General features: G+C 40.4%; 1 protein-coding gene across 5 annotated transcripts in view; it reads left to right on the top strand.

The window, feature by feature from the left end:
- GTPBP8 (GTP binding protein 8 (putative)) overlaps positions 1-13,656 on the top strand; it is a 74,819-nt gene that overhangs the window by 8,347 nt on the left and 52,816 nt on the right. For 3 of the 5 annotated variants that reach the window (XM_059687845.1, XM_059687847.1, XM_059687848.1), the window contains exons 3-5: positions 417-547; positions 1,409-1,508; positions 3,213-3,331. In XM_059687845.1, coding sequence (XP_059543828.1) covers positions 417-547; positions 1,409-1,508; positions 3,213-3,331 — 350 coding nt within the window. Of the gene's footprint in view, positions 1-416; positions 548-1,408; positions 1,509-3,212; positions 3,332-8,978; positions 9,253-13,656 lie in introns of those variants that run through there. The other 2 variants (XM_059687846.1, XM_059687844.1) reach the window with 1 other exon arrangement.

Below are 13,656 nucleotides of genomic sequence, written 5' to 3'. Positions count from 1 at the left end.
GGGAAGTAGTATCTAAGCATATCTCCAGCCACTTCTATCTTTTTAGTTTTATTTTTTTTTAATCCTTACCCAAGAAGTGAGGATATTTTTTGCATCAATCCTAAAGAGTGTGGAAGGGAAGGGGAGCAAGAGAGAGAGAGAAACATCGATTGGTTGCACGGGGATCAGACCTACAACAAAAGTATGCACCCTTGACCTTGGAATTGAACCTGTGACCCTCCAGTGGATAGGCTGATGCTCTAACCACACCAGCCAGAGCTTTACCTTCTTTTTCTGTTTATCAGCATAGCTGGGATTATATACAGAATATTTATACATGTTAATAAATATGATTGAATAGAAAATATTTTGAGGTATAAAATATATACTGAACTTAGTTGAAGAAAGTTTTCACTTTTTTCTATTTATTTTATCAGGGGCACACAAAGAAAATGGATTTTTTCAAAGTTGGAAAATATTTTACATTGGTGGACATGCCAGGTTATGGCTATCGAGCACCTGAAGATTTTGTTGATATGGTAGAGACTTATCTAAAAGAACGAAAGACGTAAGGGGAAAAATGCTTTATAATAGTTATACATTTAAACCAAAAGCATATTTTTGGTAATAGAGCATTCTACACGTGATGACCACTTCAGTTTTATCAAATGACTTTTAGAAAGTCCATTTTATTCTCATAATATTCTGCAACACAACATTTACAACCAAGGTATTTACTGCATGCTTTGTTTTTTTCCTGTAGGTTAGCTTAATCTGAAGTTCAAGTGTTTTTCTAAATTGAGACTACAAAGGGTACTTCAGCAGAGTTTACTAATGTTTTTATGCCAAACTCTTAGACGGCTAATTTTGAAAATGAAAATTGTTGGTTAATGTGGTATTTACTAAATATAAACAGATTTTGTAAATTCTAATTGTTCTTAAAGTACTCCTGACATCAGATCCTTTGCAAATGTTACCTTTTATGGTCTTCCTAGGTGGGCAAGTATTTCAAGCTTTGCACATATGTAGGAAAATTTATGTTAAACTTTTGAAGTATAAAGAAGTGTTAAGTATCTTTCTTGTGGTTTTACATAGAAATTAATATCAGATATTTATACAAGGTATTTATAGATGTCTCTTTCTTTCACTAGAGTTCAGGCTTTTAGAGGAAGGGGCTTACTCACCTTTGTATCCAATTCCAAGTATAGAGTCATGTGCAATACATGCTACTGAAATAAATTAATATTTATGTAACTATTGGACTGTAGGATGGACCTGGTGAACTGAGAATTCCTTTTGCCTAAAAAAGTTTTTAAATTTGGATTGAAAATCAATCAAAGGAAAATTTATTATTATAGCTTGAGGGGCGGGGAGGGAGGAAGGAATGAATTTTATATTGCCATTAATCTTCATTTCTGCATTCTTACAGTTTGCTGAGAACATTTTTGTTAGTGGATAGTGTTGTCGGAATTCAGAAAGCAGACAATATTGCCATAGAAATGTGTGAAGAGTTTGCATTACCTTATGTAGTAAGTATTTCTTTTGAATCCTGGTTACAATTAGAAATACATACCGGTTGTGTGTGTGTGTGTCTTTTTAATGAATAAGTAAGTTTTACCTCTTCAAGAGATAAAGGAGTACCTTTTGTATAATCTTTGCCATTGTTAGCCATTAATAAAATAAATCCTGTACTACTTTTATTCTCTTTTCCTTTTCTCAGCTTTTTAAGTTTTCAAAAGTATAGTCAAAGTAGTTTTTTAAAGCTGTTTATTTAGTGCTCCTAGGTGCTTTTCTTTATGATGTTGTTTTTGTTTTGTATTTTAATGGCAATGTGAATATTTGTCCAAAATGTTAGCAGCTCTTTTAACAGCAGCTTGGCAGATAGTACTTAACAGTATGTAAATAAAACTGCAACTGAAAATTTGTTAAACTAATTTGGAATTTAAGAACCATTACAAGAACATAGCAGGCTCCAGCACACACAGTAGGATTTTTATACTGTATTCTTAAAGAACACAGGATTTCTTCTGGGAAAATCTTACCAGTGTTCTATTGTTTGCTTTATAATAGAATACTGAATAGTAGGTTGGTAACATATTCATTTTGCTTTGTGTGTTTTACAAATGAAGTAGCACTCTTAAAGTACCTAAGGAAAAGTGAAGAACCCATTGGCTAAAATTTGGTCTTAAAAAAAAGTGAGACAACTACTAAAATGTAATACTGGAGTGTAATGCAAGTCAAACCATTAGTAGTCAGCAACTTTTTTGTATTGTTATAGTTATGGAATTCTTCAGGTTTGCAAAGCCTTTGAAACATTAGTGATAACCTACAGTTTTGAGGAGCCGAAGGGTTGATAAACTTAATCTACAAAGTAAAAATGCCTAAGTAATGCCAAACTTGGTTTTTTTAAGTGATAATATTCCTGATTTGGTATCATAGGTATCAGTTTATGAAATCATATATTTTCTTCAGTTTTAACTTTAAAGAAATATAACTTTCCTTTTTGAAAAAGAGTTTGTACTAGAGGAATTATGTTTCCTTTTAAATATCATCATTTGCCTTTATAAGGAAAGACTCCCATTTGGCGAGTTTCACAGGTCATTAGAAACCACACACTTTTTGCTTCTCGCTCCCTCTGCCAATTTACATTTTTATAATTGAAAAGTATGAATGATGAGTCAGGAAATTTAATTTTATAGAAACTCCCCAAGGAAATCTGATAGATCAAGGTTTTACTTTTTAATTGATTTTATAATGAGCCATGCCTTGGCCTTACCTCTAGTATGTAATTGTCTTTGAATAAGTAAATTATTCAATGTTATTATTTACTAGTAAGCCTAGTAAGTTCTAGGCTTACTTGGAATGTAATTATATAAAACTTGGAATAGTGGATACAACCTACAAATAGCTGGATTTCTAATTTTTTTCTTTAGGTTACATGTGAGATGGAACCATTTTGTATGTCAAAAATGATTATAAATTGCCAATTTTTATATGAATCAACCCAACCCAATAATACTAACATATATCTTTGATCACAGATACAGAGTGATGATGTGAAACATTTGGTTTATGGTAGTTGCAAATATGGCTTCAGGGTCCTTTTCACTGATTTTCAATTAAAGGTAGTATAGGCCTGTGTAGTTAAAGCACCATTAATTAAACAGCAAGCACGTAGTGTATGCTTTATAAATTGCATACATTAACTCATTTAGTCATTTGTTTTTTTGCAGATGGTGTTAACAAAAATTGACAAACCTTCCAAGGGACATCTTTTAAAGCAGGTGCTCGAGATCCAGAAATTTGTTGACACTAAAACACAAGGATGTTTTCCTCAGTTGTTTCCTGTAAGGTAAGAGTTCCATTGTTTTTATAGCTTTATATACTATCAACTTTTAGTATTAAATCAATGTTTCTTGTCATTTCTCAGCCTTTTGACTAAAAATTAGGAAAGTTTGGAAGACTATGCACTTAGCCAAAATTTATTGTACAGCCCATCAGTGCTTATATTTTTTCCTTCCCTTTATTTCTTCCTTCTGCAAATTTTGCTGTATCTTCCTGGTAAGGCATTTTCATTCTCTTTCTTCCTCAGCCTAGCTCAACCCTATACCACAGCAGAAGTAAAAACTTTTTACTTCTTTTTTTTTTTAATTATTATTTTTAATATATTTTTTATTGATTTCAGAGAGGAAGGGAGAAATAGAAACATCAGTGATGAAAGGGAATCATTGATTGGCTGCCTCCTGCACACCCCCTACAGGGGACTGAACCTGCAACACGGGGCATGTGTTCTTGACTGGAATTGAACCTGGAACCCTTCAGTCCACGGGCCGATGCTGTATCCACTGAGCCAAACTAGCTTGAGCAAAACTTTTTCCTTTTTAGAATCAGCTAAACAACCATTACAATAAAGATACTACCATCCCTTTCTTAGCTCCAAAGAAAAACAACTTATCTTTATGGTAGAAAACTCAGGCTATGAGGGATAAAAATATTCCTTTAAAAGGACCAGATGTAAAGAAGAAACGCTTCATATAAGTTAGAATTAAGTATTTGTAGCAGAAGGAGTGGTTATTTCCTGAGCTGGCAGTTTTGAGATATTAGATGTGGTTTAGCGATGAACCATGAGTTTGTACTTCCAGTGTATACCGTGGGCACAGTAACTAACCTGTCCTGTTGTAGAGACACAGTCCCCTCCCCTCTGAGTAAGAAAATCATACTCTTAACTTCTTTGTGAAAGACACTGCGAGTTACTTTAAGAAAAGAATGAAACCAAGTGACAGTTACATGTGGAACTGTCCTTTAAGTGGTCATTCTACTTCCTACCAATGCAAATCACATTTAAATTGTTTGTAATTATGAACATGCCTGTCAAAATCCTTCTTCATTCATTCCGACAAAATGCTCTTCTCCCTTTACTTAATTTTGAGTATTTGTCCAGTTCATTTGTCTATGTTCCATATATACAATGAAACTCCTAGGGGCAGGAATGAAATCCTAATTCTTCTTAGGGCCCTGAGCATTATCATAGAAAAATAGCTGTTTTTTTTAAACTATCTATAATAATAAAGATGAAGCCGGGGCTGCGAGGTAAGCCTGGGTCCAGGGTGCCTGCCAGCGGCCAAAGGGAAGCCCGGGTCCAGGGTGCTTGCTGGTGGCCAGAGGGAAGCCTGGGTCCTGGGTACCAGAGGAAAGCCAGTGCAGGCAGCTGGGCGGGGTGAGGGACGGGGGGGGGGGGGGGGGGGCGGGATGTTGGGGGGCCGGGGGAAGAAGGCCTACTCTTGCACAAATTTAGTGCATCGGGCCTCTAATTTAATAATAAGGAAGTGATTCTTCAGCTAAAAAGGCAACATAAACATAAGATGAGCAAATTATGCCTAATAGCATTTTTTTTAAAACAATTCAGTTGATCGGAAGCTGAGTTTGAGTTAACATATGGGGCTAGGGAAAAACTGACAGTTTTTTTGAGCTACATTAACAGAATTATAGAGTTTAAAACAAGGGAATGATCAAGCAGTAGTCCCACACTGCTATGAGCTCTATGCCACCAGACTAAGTAAGATTGTGGCTCTACTTAAGAACAATTAGCACTATCTGAAAACTGATGGTTGTGGGGGAGGTTATAACACTAGATCATTCAAAACACTTAATTGATCCTCACAGTAAACATTCCTATTTCACAGTTACAAGTCGGAGAAGTGAAGTGAGTTCAAAGAGGTATTGGCTGTAATAGAAAGAGCATAAGCCTTAGAGTGAGGCCATAGTTCTGCATGGTTCCTCTATTTCTGTGCTATAGATTTTAAAGCAATTTATTTCATTTTGAGTCTTTTCTCACTAGTAAAAATGTGGTTTAAAGTATCAAATAAAATGCATTGTCCTAGTACACAAAATATAATAGATGTTAGTTTCCTTCCTTGTCAAAGGTCAGTCAGCAAATGGTAGGGTCAGGCCAACAACCCAGAATATCAGATTCCCTAGTACTTTTTAGGGGAATTCCCTTCTTTCTTTTTTTTTTTTTCTTTTTTTAACTTTTAAAAAATTTGATTTTAGAGAGAGGAAGGGAAGGAGAGAGAAACATTGATGTGAGACAGAAACATGGATCAGTTGGCTCCCACATGTGCACCGACCTGGGATTGAACCCACGCCTCGTAATGTGCCCTGACCGGGAATCAAACCTGCCACCTCTTGGTGTACGGGATGACATTCCAACCAACTGAGCCATACCAGCCAGGGCAGAAGTTCTCTTCTTTAGATATGCCAGCATTCACTGCTGCATAACCCTGGAATGACTGCTGCCCCTGAACTACTCACCGTAGGTGACCAAGGCACTATAGAAGCCACACAGCACTTAAAGTCCAAGAATTGAGACACGGGAGCCCGCTGACTTTCAAGAACGTCAATGTTCACTATACCACGGTGACCACATAAAGGAAATTGGCAGGCTGTACTCTATAGTTTTCTACACCCAATTTAGAAAGTAGAGTTAAATATAATCCTTGCTTTTACTAGCATGACCAAATCCCAGTTCATCCCTCCAGATGGATATTGGACTCGTCTCAGAATAATTATTATAAAATAAGTTAGGAGAAAGGTGGAAATGTGAGTAGACGTGTAATCCAGAGAGATTTGGCCTTTAAGCCTTAAGTCAAAAGCTAACCTTCATGTCTGAACTCTGCCCCGGCTGAGTGGAGAAGTATAAATGGTGAAAGGCTCCTAAAGATTGATACTGGGATCAGTCTATTGTTATAAATGGTATAGAAGAACTATGTAAATAGGCACAGTATGATCACTTCTGTGGTTTTCTATGTAGTTAAATTCCAAGCAAATGAGAACTGATTGTAATGACAAAGAAAATCATGAGTTGACAAATGTTGCAAACGATTTCAAGGTGTCATAGTTAGTGTGTGGACTATCTAACTTGTATTTCCCCTTTAAACTATATATGTATAATTCCAATTATAATCCAAGAATCCTTATGGACTATTCTGAACCAGGCAGGTTTGGTCAAAAAGTCCAAAATTCTGTACTTTATCAAGAAGGGAATTAGCAATGCAAGAGAAAAGAATTATTTACCTATTTTATATACAAGTATACACCATACCTATATCCATAAAAGTCATAATATATTCCATAAAAGTCCATATATCCTGAGGAACCAACTAGTCACTTTAATGCTGACACATAGATGAATGGATATGGATGGATATACTAAGACAGGTAAATAACAGATACAATAATGGTTATGATAGTTGTTTAAAAATCATGAGAAAAGGTCTAAATTATCAAGGTGATTACATCTTGTCATAAAAAGAATAAAAGATCAAACAGTTTAGTCTGGGAAATAAAAAGCAAAATGGTAGATATTCCAGTGGCATTTTTCAGTGAAATAGAACAAACAACTCTAAAATTTGTACAGAATCACAAAAGACCCTGAATAGCCAAAGCAATCTTGAGAAAGAAAAACAAAGCTAGAGGCATTATGCTCCCTGACTTCATACTATATTACAAAGCTGTAGTAATTAAAACAGTATGGTATTGGCATAAAAACAGACACAAAGATCAACAGAACAGAATAGGGAGTCTAGAAATAAGCCCATGCATAATGGTCAATTAATTTACAACAAAAGAACCAGGAATATACAATGGGGAAATGACAATCTCTTCAACAAATGGTGTTGGAAAAACTGAACAACCACATGCAAAAGAATGAAATTAAACTACTATATACTATACACAAAAATTAACTCAAAATAGATTAAAGACTTGAATGTAATACCTGAAACCATAAATTCTTAGGAGAAAACATAGGCAGTAAGTTCCTTGACATTGGTCTTGGTGATAATTTGTTGGATCTGATTCCAAAAACAAAAATAAACTATAGACCCTGACCGGTTTGGCTCAGTAGCTAGAGCATCGGCCTGCAGACTGAAGGGTCCCAGGTTTGATTCCGGTTAAGGGCATGTACCTTGGTTGCAGGCACATCCCCAGTAAGGAGTGTGCAGGAAGCAGCTGAATTAATGTTTCTCTCTCATCGATGTTTCTAACTCTCTATCCCTCTCCTTCTCCCTTCCTCTCTGTAAAAAATCAATAAAATATATATTTTTAAAAATAAACTATAGGACTGCATCAAACTAAAAAGCTACAAAGCAAAGGAGATCATCAACAAAATGAAAAGGCTACCTAACTGGGAGAAAATATTTATAAATCATATATCTGATAAGGGATTAATATCCCAAAATGCACAAAGAACTCATTCATACAACTCAATAGCAAAAAAGATAATAATACAATTTAAAAATGGGCAGAGGATCTGAAGAGACATTTTTCCAAAGAAGACATACAGACGGCTAACAAATACATGAAAAGATGCTGAACATCACTATTCTTCAGGGAAATGCAAATCAAAACCACAGTGAGATATCACCTCCTGCCTGTTAAAATGACTGTTATCAAATAGACTTGAAGTAAGTGTTGGCAAGGATGTGGAAAAAGGAACTCTTGTGCACTGCTAGTGGGATTGTAAATTTTTACTGCCATTATGAAAAATAGTGTGGAGGTTCCTCAAAAACTTAAAAATAGAACCACCATTTGTTCTAGCAGTTCCACTTCTGGATATTTATCCACTGAACATGAAAACATATTCGAAAAGATATATGTACCCCCATGTTCACTGCAACATTTTTTCAATAGCCAGGATATGGAAGCAACCTAAGTGTCAGTCAGTGGATGAATAAAGATGAAGTGGTTAAATACACAGCGGGATACTTTTTGGCCATAAAAAAGAATGAAATCTTGCCCGTTTGTGACAACATGGATGGACCTTGAAGGCATGCTAAGTGAAATAGCGAGACAAACACCATATGATGTCCTTTATATGTGGAATTTAAAAAACAAAAACCAAGCTCCTAGATAAAGTGAAGAGATTAGTGGTTGCCAGAGGAAGGGGATGGCTGGTGGGAGAAATGAATGAAGGGGGTCAAAAGGTACAAGCTTCCAGTTGTAAAATAAATCCTGGATGTAATATACAGCATGGTGACTATAAATAATACTGTATTGCATATTTCAAAGTTACTGAGGGCAGATCTTAAAAGTCCTCATCACAAGAAAATAAATTTTGTAATTATGTATAGTGACGGATGTTAACTAGACTTACTGTGATCATTTTGTAGTATATACAAATATTAAATCTTTGTTATACATCTGAAACTAATATAATGTTATATGTCAATTGTTCTCCATATAGAAAAACAGAAACAACTTTTAGTCTGACAAATAAAAAACAAAATAGATAATGGTGAAATTTTTAGAATCATGAAGGTAATAGAGCAGATAGTATGGAGCACTAGATTTAGAGACTCAGGAAGAGGAAAGGCCAATTTAAGATGTTCTCTTTCATACATGAAACTCAGTTTGTAAACAGTTTTTTTGAGTTAGATGAATTCAGATCTGTTACTACTTCTGAAGTAAGGAAGAAAATGTTTTTTCTTTTCTTTTCACAGTGCTATGACCTATTCTGGAATCCATCTGTTGAGATGCTTTATAGCAACTATAACAGGAAATCTTAAGACTAATGAATGGCATCTAACTTTGCTGAAGACTCAACGTATTTTATGCCAACTGGAGTTAAACACAAGCATTTCAACATTGTTTTAAATGTTGCATATCTGCAATTTGCAGAGGTTCAGTTCAGCTCTAAAACCTACATCTTCTCAAAGCAAGAATGAATTTGTGCCTGGGGGAAGAAGGGTTTATAGATGATTGAATTATGCAGTTCATTAGAACAGATACTAGCAGTTTTTCCTATTTTAATAAACTGACAAACAAGAGCAACATATAGAAGTCCATAAGATGAAAATCTATTTACTACTGTGTAGAGAAAAGTTTGCCATGTTATTTATTGGGTTCATCTTTTTAAAAATGTCTATTATGTATATACTAGGGGCCCAGTGCACAAATTCGTGAACCTTGAAAGGAACTGTGGGCTGAGAGGCTGCGGTAGGCACAGGGGCAAGTGTCGGCCCATCCTCTGTGCCTCAGCTCGGCCCCTCCCGCCATGGCCCCGGTCCCCTGTCTGTTGGCAACCCTGCTCCTGCCGCCACCACTCCCACGCACTGACGGTGCTGGCCCCACTCGCACCCGCTGACAGTGTGGAGTGATTGGGTCCAGCAGCAGCAGCAGGTGTGAGCGCTGGGCAGGACCATGGTGCGCGGGAGCAAAGAATTTTCAGTAACCACCAGAGGCTTGCCCCGATGACATCAACCGGCGCCCCACTTTGGTCTGGCACCCCTGCTCACCTCCTTCATCATCCTGCCATGGCCGATGCCTGCCCTGTTCCACACACACCCCCTGGTGGCCAGCGCACATCATAGTGACCAGTTGTTCCACCATTTGGTCTATTTGCATATTAGGGTTATATATATATATATATATATATATATATATATATATATATATATATAAAACATACTAGGATGTAATACACACACACACTAGAGGCCCAGTGCACAAAATTTGTTCACTCGGGGGCGGGGGGATTCCTCAGCCTGGCATGCTCCCTCTTGCAGTCCGAGAACCCTCGGGGGACGTCCCACAGGGAGCAGGCCTCAGCCGGCAGTCAGACATCCTTAGCGCTGCCGCAGAGGCTGGAGAGGCTCCCGCCACCACCGCTGCGTTCACCAACCATGAGCCCAGCTTCTGGCTGAGTGGCGCTCCCCCGTGGGAGTGCACTGACCACCAGAGGGCAGCTCCTGCATTGAGTGTCTGCCCCCTTGGTGGTCAGTGCGTGTCATGGCGACCAGTTGTTCCGGTATTCGGTCGATTTGCATATTAGCCTTTTATTATATAGGATATATATTTTTTAAATATTAAAATAGAATAGGTAAAAAAGGAATTTTTCTATTAAGCTATGATAGGTAGGGTAAAGATAAATGATCCTATGTATGCCTATAATTTATCTTTTTCTGAGTCCTTATTTGAATATTTAAAAAAACAAAAAACTATTGATAAAATTTCAGTGGGTCCAATGTAGAAACAACCAATAAACTGAGGCTGGGATCAGTCACCTTCAGGTGAACATGGGATTCAGAATCAGAAGACTAGAATTCAAGTTCTAGTTCTGTTATTTTTTACACATTGGACCTTGAGCTAATTACTTCATTTCTCTGAGCTTCATTTATAACTTGAACCTCACAAGCTATGAAGATTAAAGTGGCATTTATTATATGGGAAAAGGACATCTGCATATTCTGCATGTTTGTAAAGGGAAACCAACTTAATACAGCAAAATATACAGTTCTATTCATCACAGATAATATCTTCTCATGGAGGAAGTGACACTTTCCCTAGTGAAAGACAAAAAAACACATATTTAACTGAGTAAACTGATTTGCAGAGAGTGAGAACAAAGTCAATAGGACTTTTTAGAAACATTAAGATTCAGAATGGAAAGATAAAGCCTTACTTTGAACTAAAGTTAATGGAAAAGATTTTTATTAAGATGCTACTCACCTATTCATGTAAGTGGCTTAGCTTTTCAAAGTGAGGGTGAATATTAGGAGGTTATAGCAATAGCATGGGATAAAAAATTAAGGCTGTAAAACAATTTTGTGGCTTTTTTAGAAAATTCAATTCTGAATGTATTTTCAGTTTTATAGTTGATAGCTCTGGTCTTTCCTAACCAGCAGAGTTTTTTTTAAAAAGGGGAGGGAGAGCAGGACTTTGTATATAGGCATTTGCAAAGTAAATTATATGGTGACAATAGAACCATCTTTCTATCTGCGTGTTACTTTACTGCTTGTCTTAGCTTTGGTTCTCCTCAAAGCATAGCCCCAGATTTCCATGCAGTTTATTTAGGAAGGGATCCCAGGGAACAGGGGTAATGGAGAAATGAAACAGAAGGAAGGAAAGCTAATTAAGGATGGATTGAGTTGGATACCACATAAGCACTAGTGCTTGATCTTGATTTTCTGAGGAGCCTTATGAAATACTAGAGGCCTATTGCAGGAAGATTCCTGCAAGAATAGGGCTTCCTGCAGCTGGAGTGAAGCAGAGAAGGGAGCAAAGCCCGCTGAGGCGGGCTTCGCTCCCGCTCCGCCGCCCGGCTGGTTTCCCTCCCACCTCTGCCACCTTGGTTCTGTTCCTGTCTCCACCGCCTCTACACATTGTCTTCAGTCTTCGCTCCCAGCTGGTATATGTAAATTAACCGCCATCTTGGTTGGGTTAATTTGCATTTAGTCGCTCTGATTGGCTGGTGGGTGTAGCAAAGGTACTGTCAATTAGCATCTTTGTCTTTTATTAGTGTAGACTAGAGTCCCAGTGCACAAAAATTTGTGCACTCGGGGGGGAGGGGGGTCCCTCAGCCCGGCCTGTGCCCTCTCGCAGTCTGGGACCCCTCGAGAGATAACGACCTGCTGGCTTAGGCCTGCTCCTGGGTGGCAGAGGGCAGGCCCAATCCCTAGGTGCAGCCCCTGGTCGGGCACAGAGCAGGGCCGATTGGGGAGTTGGGGCGCCGCCCCTGTCATGCACAGAGCAGGGCGATCGGGAGGTTGTGATGCCACCCTCAGTCACGCTCAGGGTAAGGCCGATTGGGGGGTTGGGGCACCGTCCCCTGTCACACACAAGGCAGGGTCGATGGGGAGGTTGCGGCACCACCCCCTGTCATGCACAGAGCAGGGCCAATCGGGGGGTTGGGGCACTTCCCCCTGTCACCCACAGAGCAGGGCCCATCAGGGGGTTGGGGCACTTCCCCCTGTCATGCACAGAGCAGGGCCAATCGGGGGGTTGGGGCACTTCCCCCTGTCACCCACAGAGCAGGGCCCATCAGGGGGTTGGGGCGCTGCCCCCTGTCACGCACAGAGCAGGGCCCATCAGGGGGTTGGGGCACCGCCCTCTATCACCCACAGAGCAGGGCTGATCAGGGGGTTGGGGCGCTGCCACTCTCACACTCAGGGCAGGGCCGATGGGGAGGTTATGGCTCTACCCTGTCACACACAGAGCAGGGCCCGTCGGGGGGGGGATGCTTGGGGCCCCGCACCCTGTCACAAACAGAGCCGCAGGGTGATCAGGGGCTTGGGGCGCCGCAGCCTGTCACACTCAGGGCAGGGCTGATGGGAAGGTTATGGCTCTACCCTGTCACACACACAGCAGGGCCCTTGGGGGGGGGGGGTTGGGGTGCCGCCCTCTATCACCCACAGAGTAGGGCCAATCAGGGGGTTGGGGCGCTGCCACTCTCACACTCAGGGTAGGGCCGATGGGGAGGTTATGGCTCTACCCTGTCACACACAGAGCAGGGCCCGTGGGGAGGGGGGGGGGGGGGTTGGGGCACCGCACCCTGTCACATACAGAGCAGGGCCGATCAGGGGGTTGGGGAGGTCCTCCCTATCAGGCACAGAGCAGGGCTGATAAGGGGGTTGGGGCACCGCACCCTGTCACACACAGAGCTGCAGGGCGATCAGGGGGTTTGGGCACTGCCCCCGTCACACTGATCCTGGTGCTGGGAGGCCTCGCGGCTCCGCTGATCCCGGTGCTAGGATGCATATTACCCTTTTACTATATAGGATAGAGGCCTGGTGCACAGGTTGGAGCCGGCTGGTTTTCCCTGAAGCGTGTCCTGGATCAGGGTGGGGGTCCCCACTGGGGTGCCTGACCAGCCTGGGTGAGGGGATGATGGCTGTTTGCAGCTGGTCACACACCCTTCATGGTGGGGGTCCCCACTGGGGTGCCTGGCCAGTCTGGATGAGGGGCTGAGGGCTGTTTTCAGGCTGGCGGATGACTGAAGCTCCCAACCGCTCCTTTTATTCTTTTTTTTTTAATTCTGGGCCAGCTTTAGCTCTGGCTCCAGCTCTGAGGCCTCTGCTGCTGAAAGCAGGTATCTGGTTTGTTTGGGTTCTATAATCAAAACACTGTATCAACTCCAGCTCTGAGATCCTGGCGGGCTGAAAGCAGGTTTCTTGGGTTTTGTTTAGCCTCTATCTTTGTAACTATGTTTCAAACTGCAAGTTCAGAGCCCAGCAGCGGCAGGCGGGGAACGTTGGAGTCCTCTGTCACTGAAGCAAGCAAGCCTCATGTTAGTTTCAAGCTGCCTGGCTGCCGGCTGCCATCTTGGCTGGCAGTTAATTTGCATATCTTGCTGATTAGCCAATGGGAAGGGTAGCGGATGTACGCTAATTACCATGTTTC

This window comes from Myotis daubentonii, chromosome 3, assembly GCF_963259705.1.
Source record: "Myotis daubentonii chromosome 3, mMyoDau2.1, whole genome shotgun sequence".
Classification (NCBI taxonomy): Eukaryota; Metazoa; Chordata; class Mammalia; order Chiroptera; family Vespertilionidae; genus Myotis; species Myotis daubentonii.
This window is presented reverse-complemented; position numbering and strand designations above follow the sequence as displayed.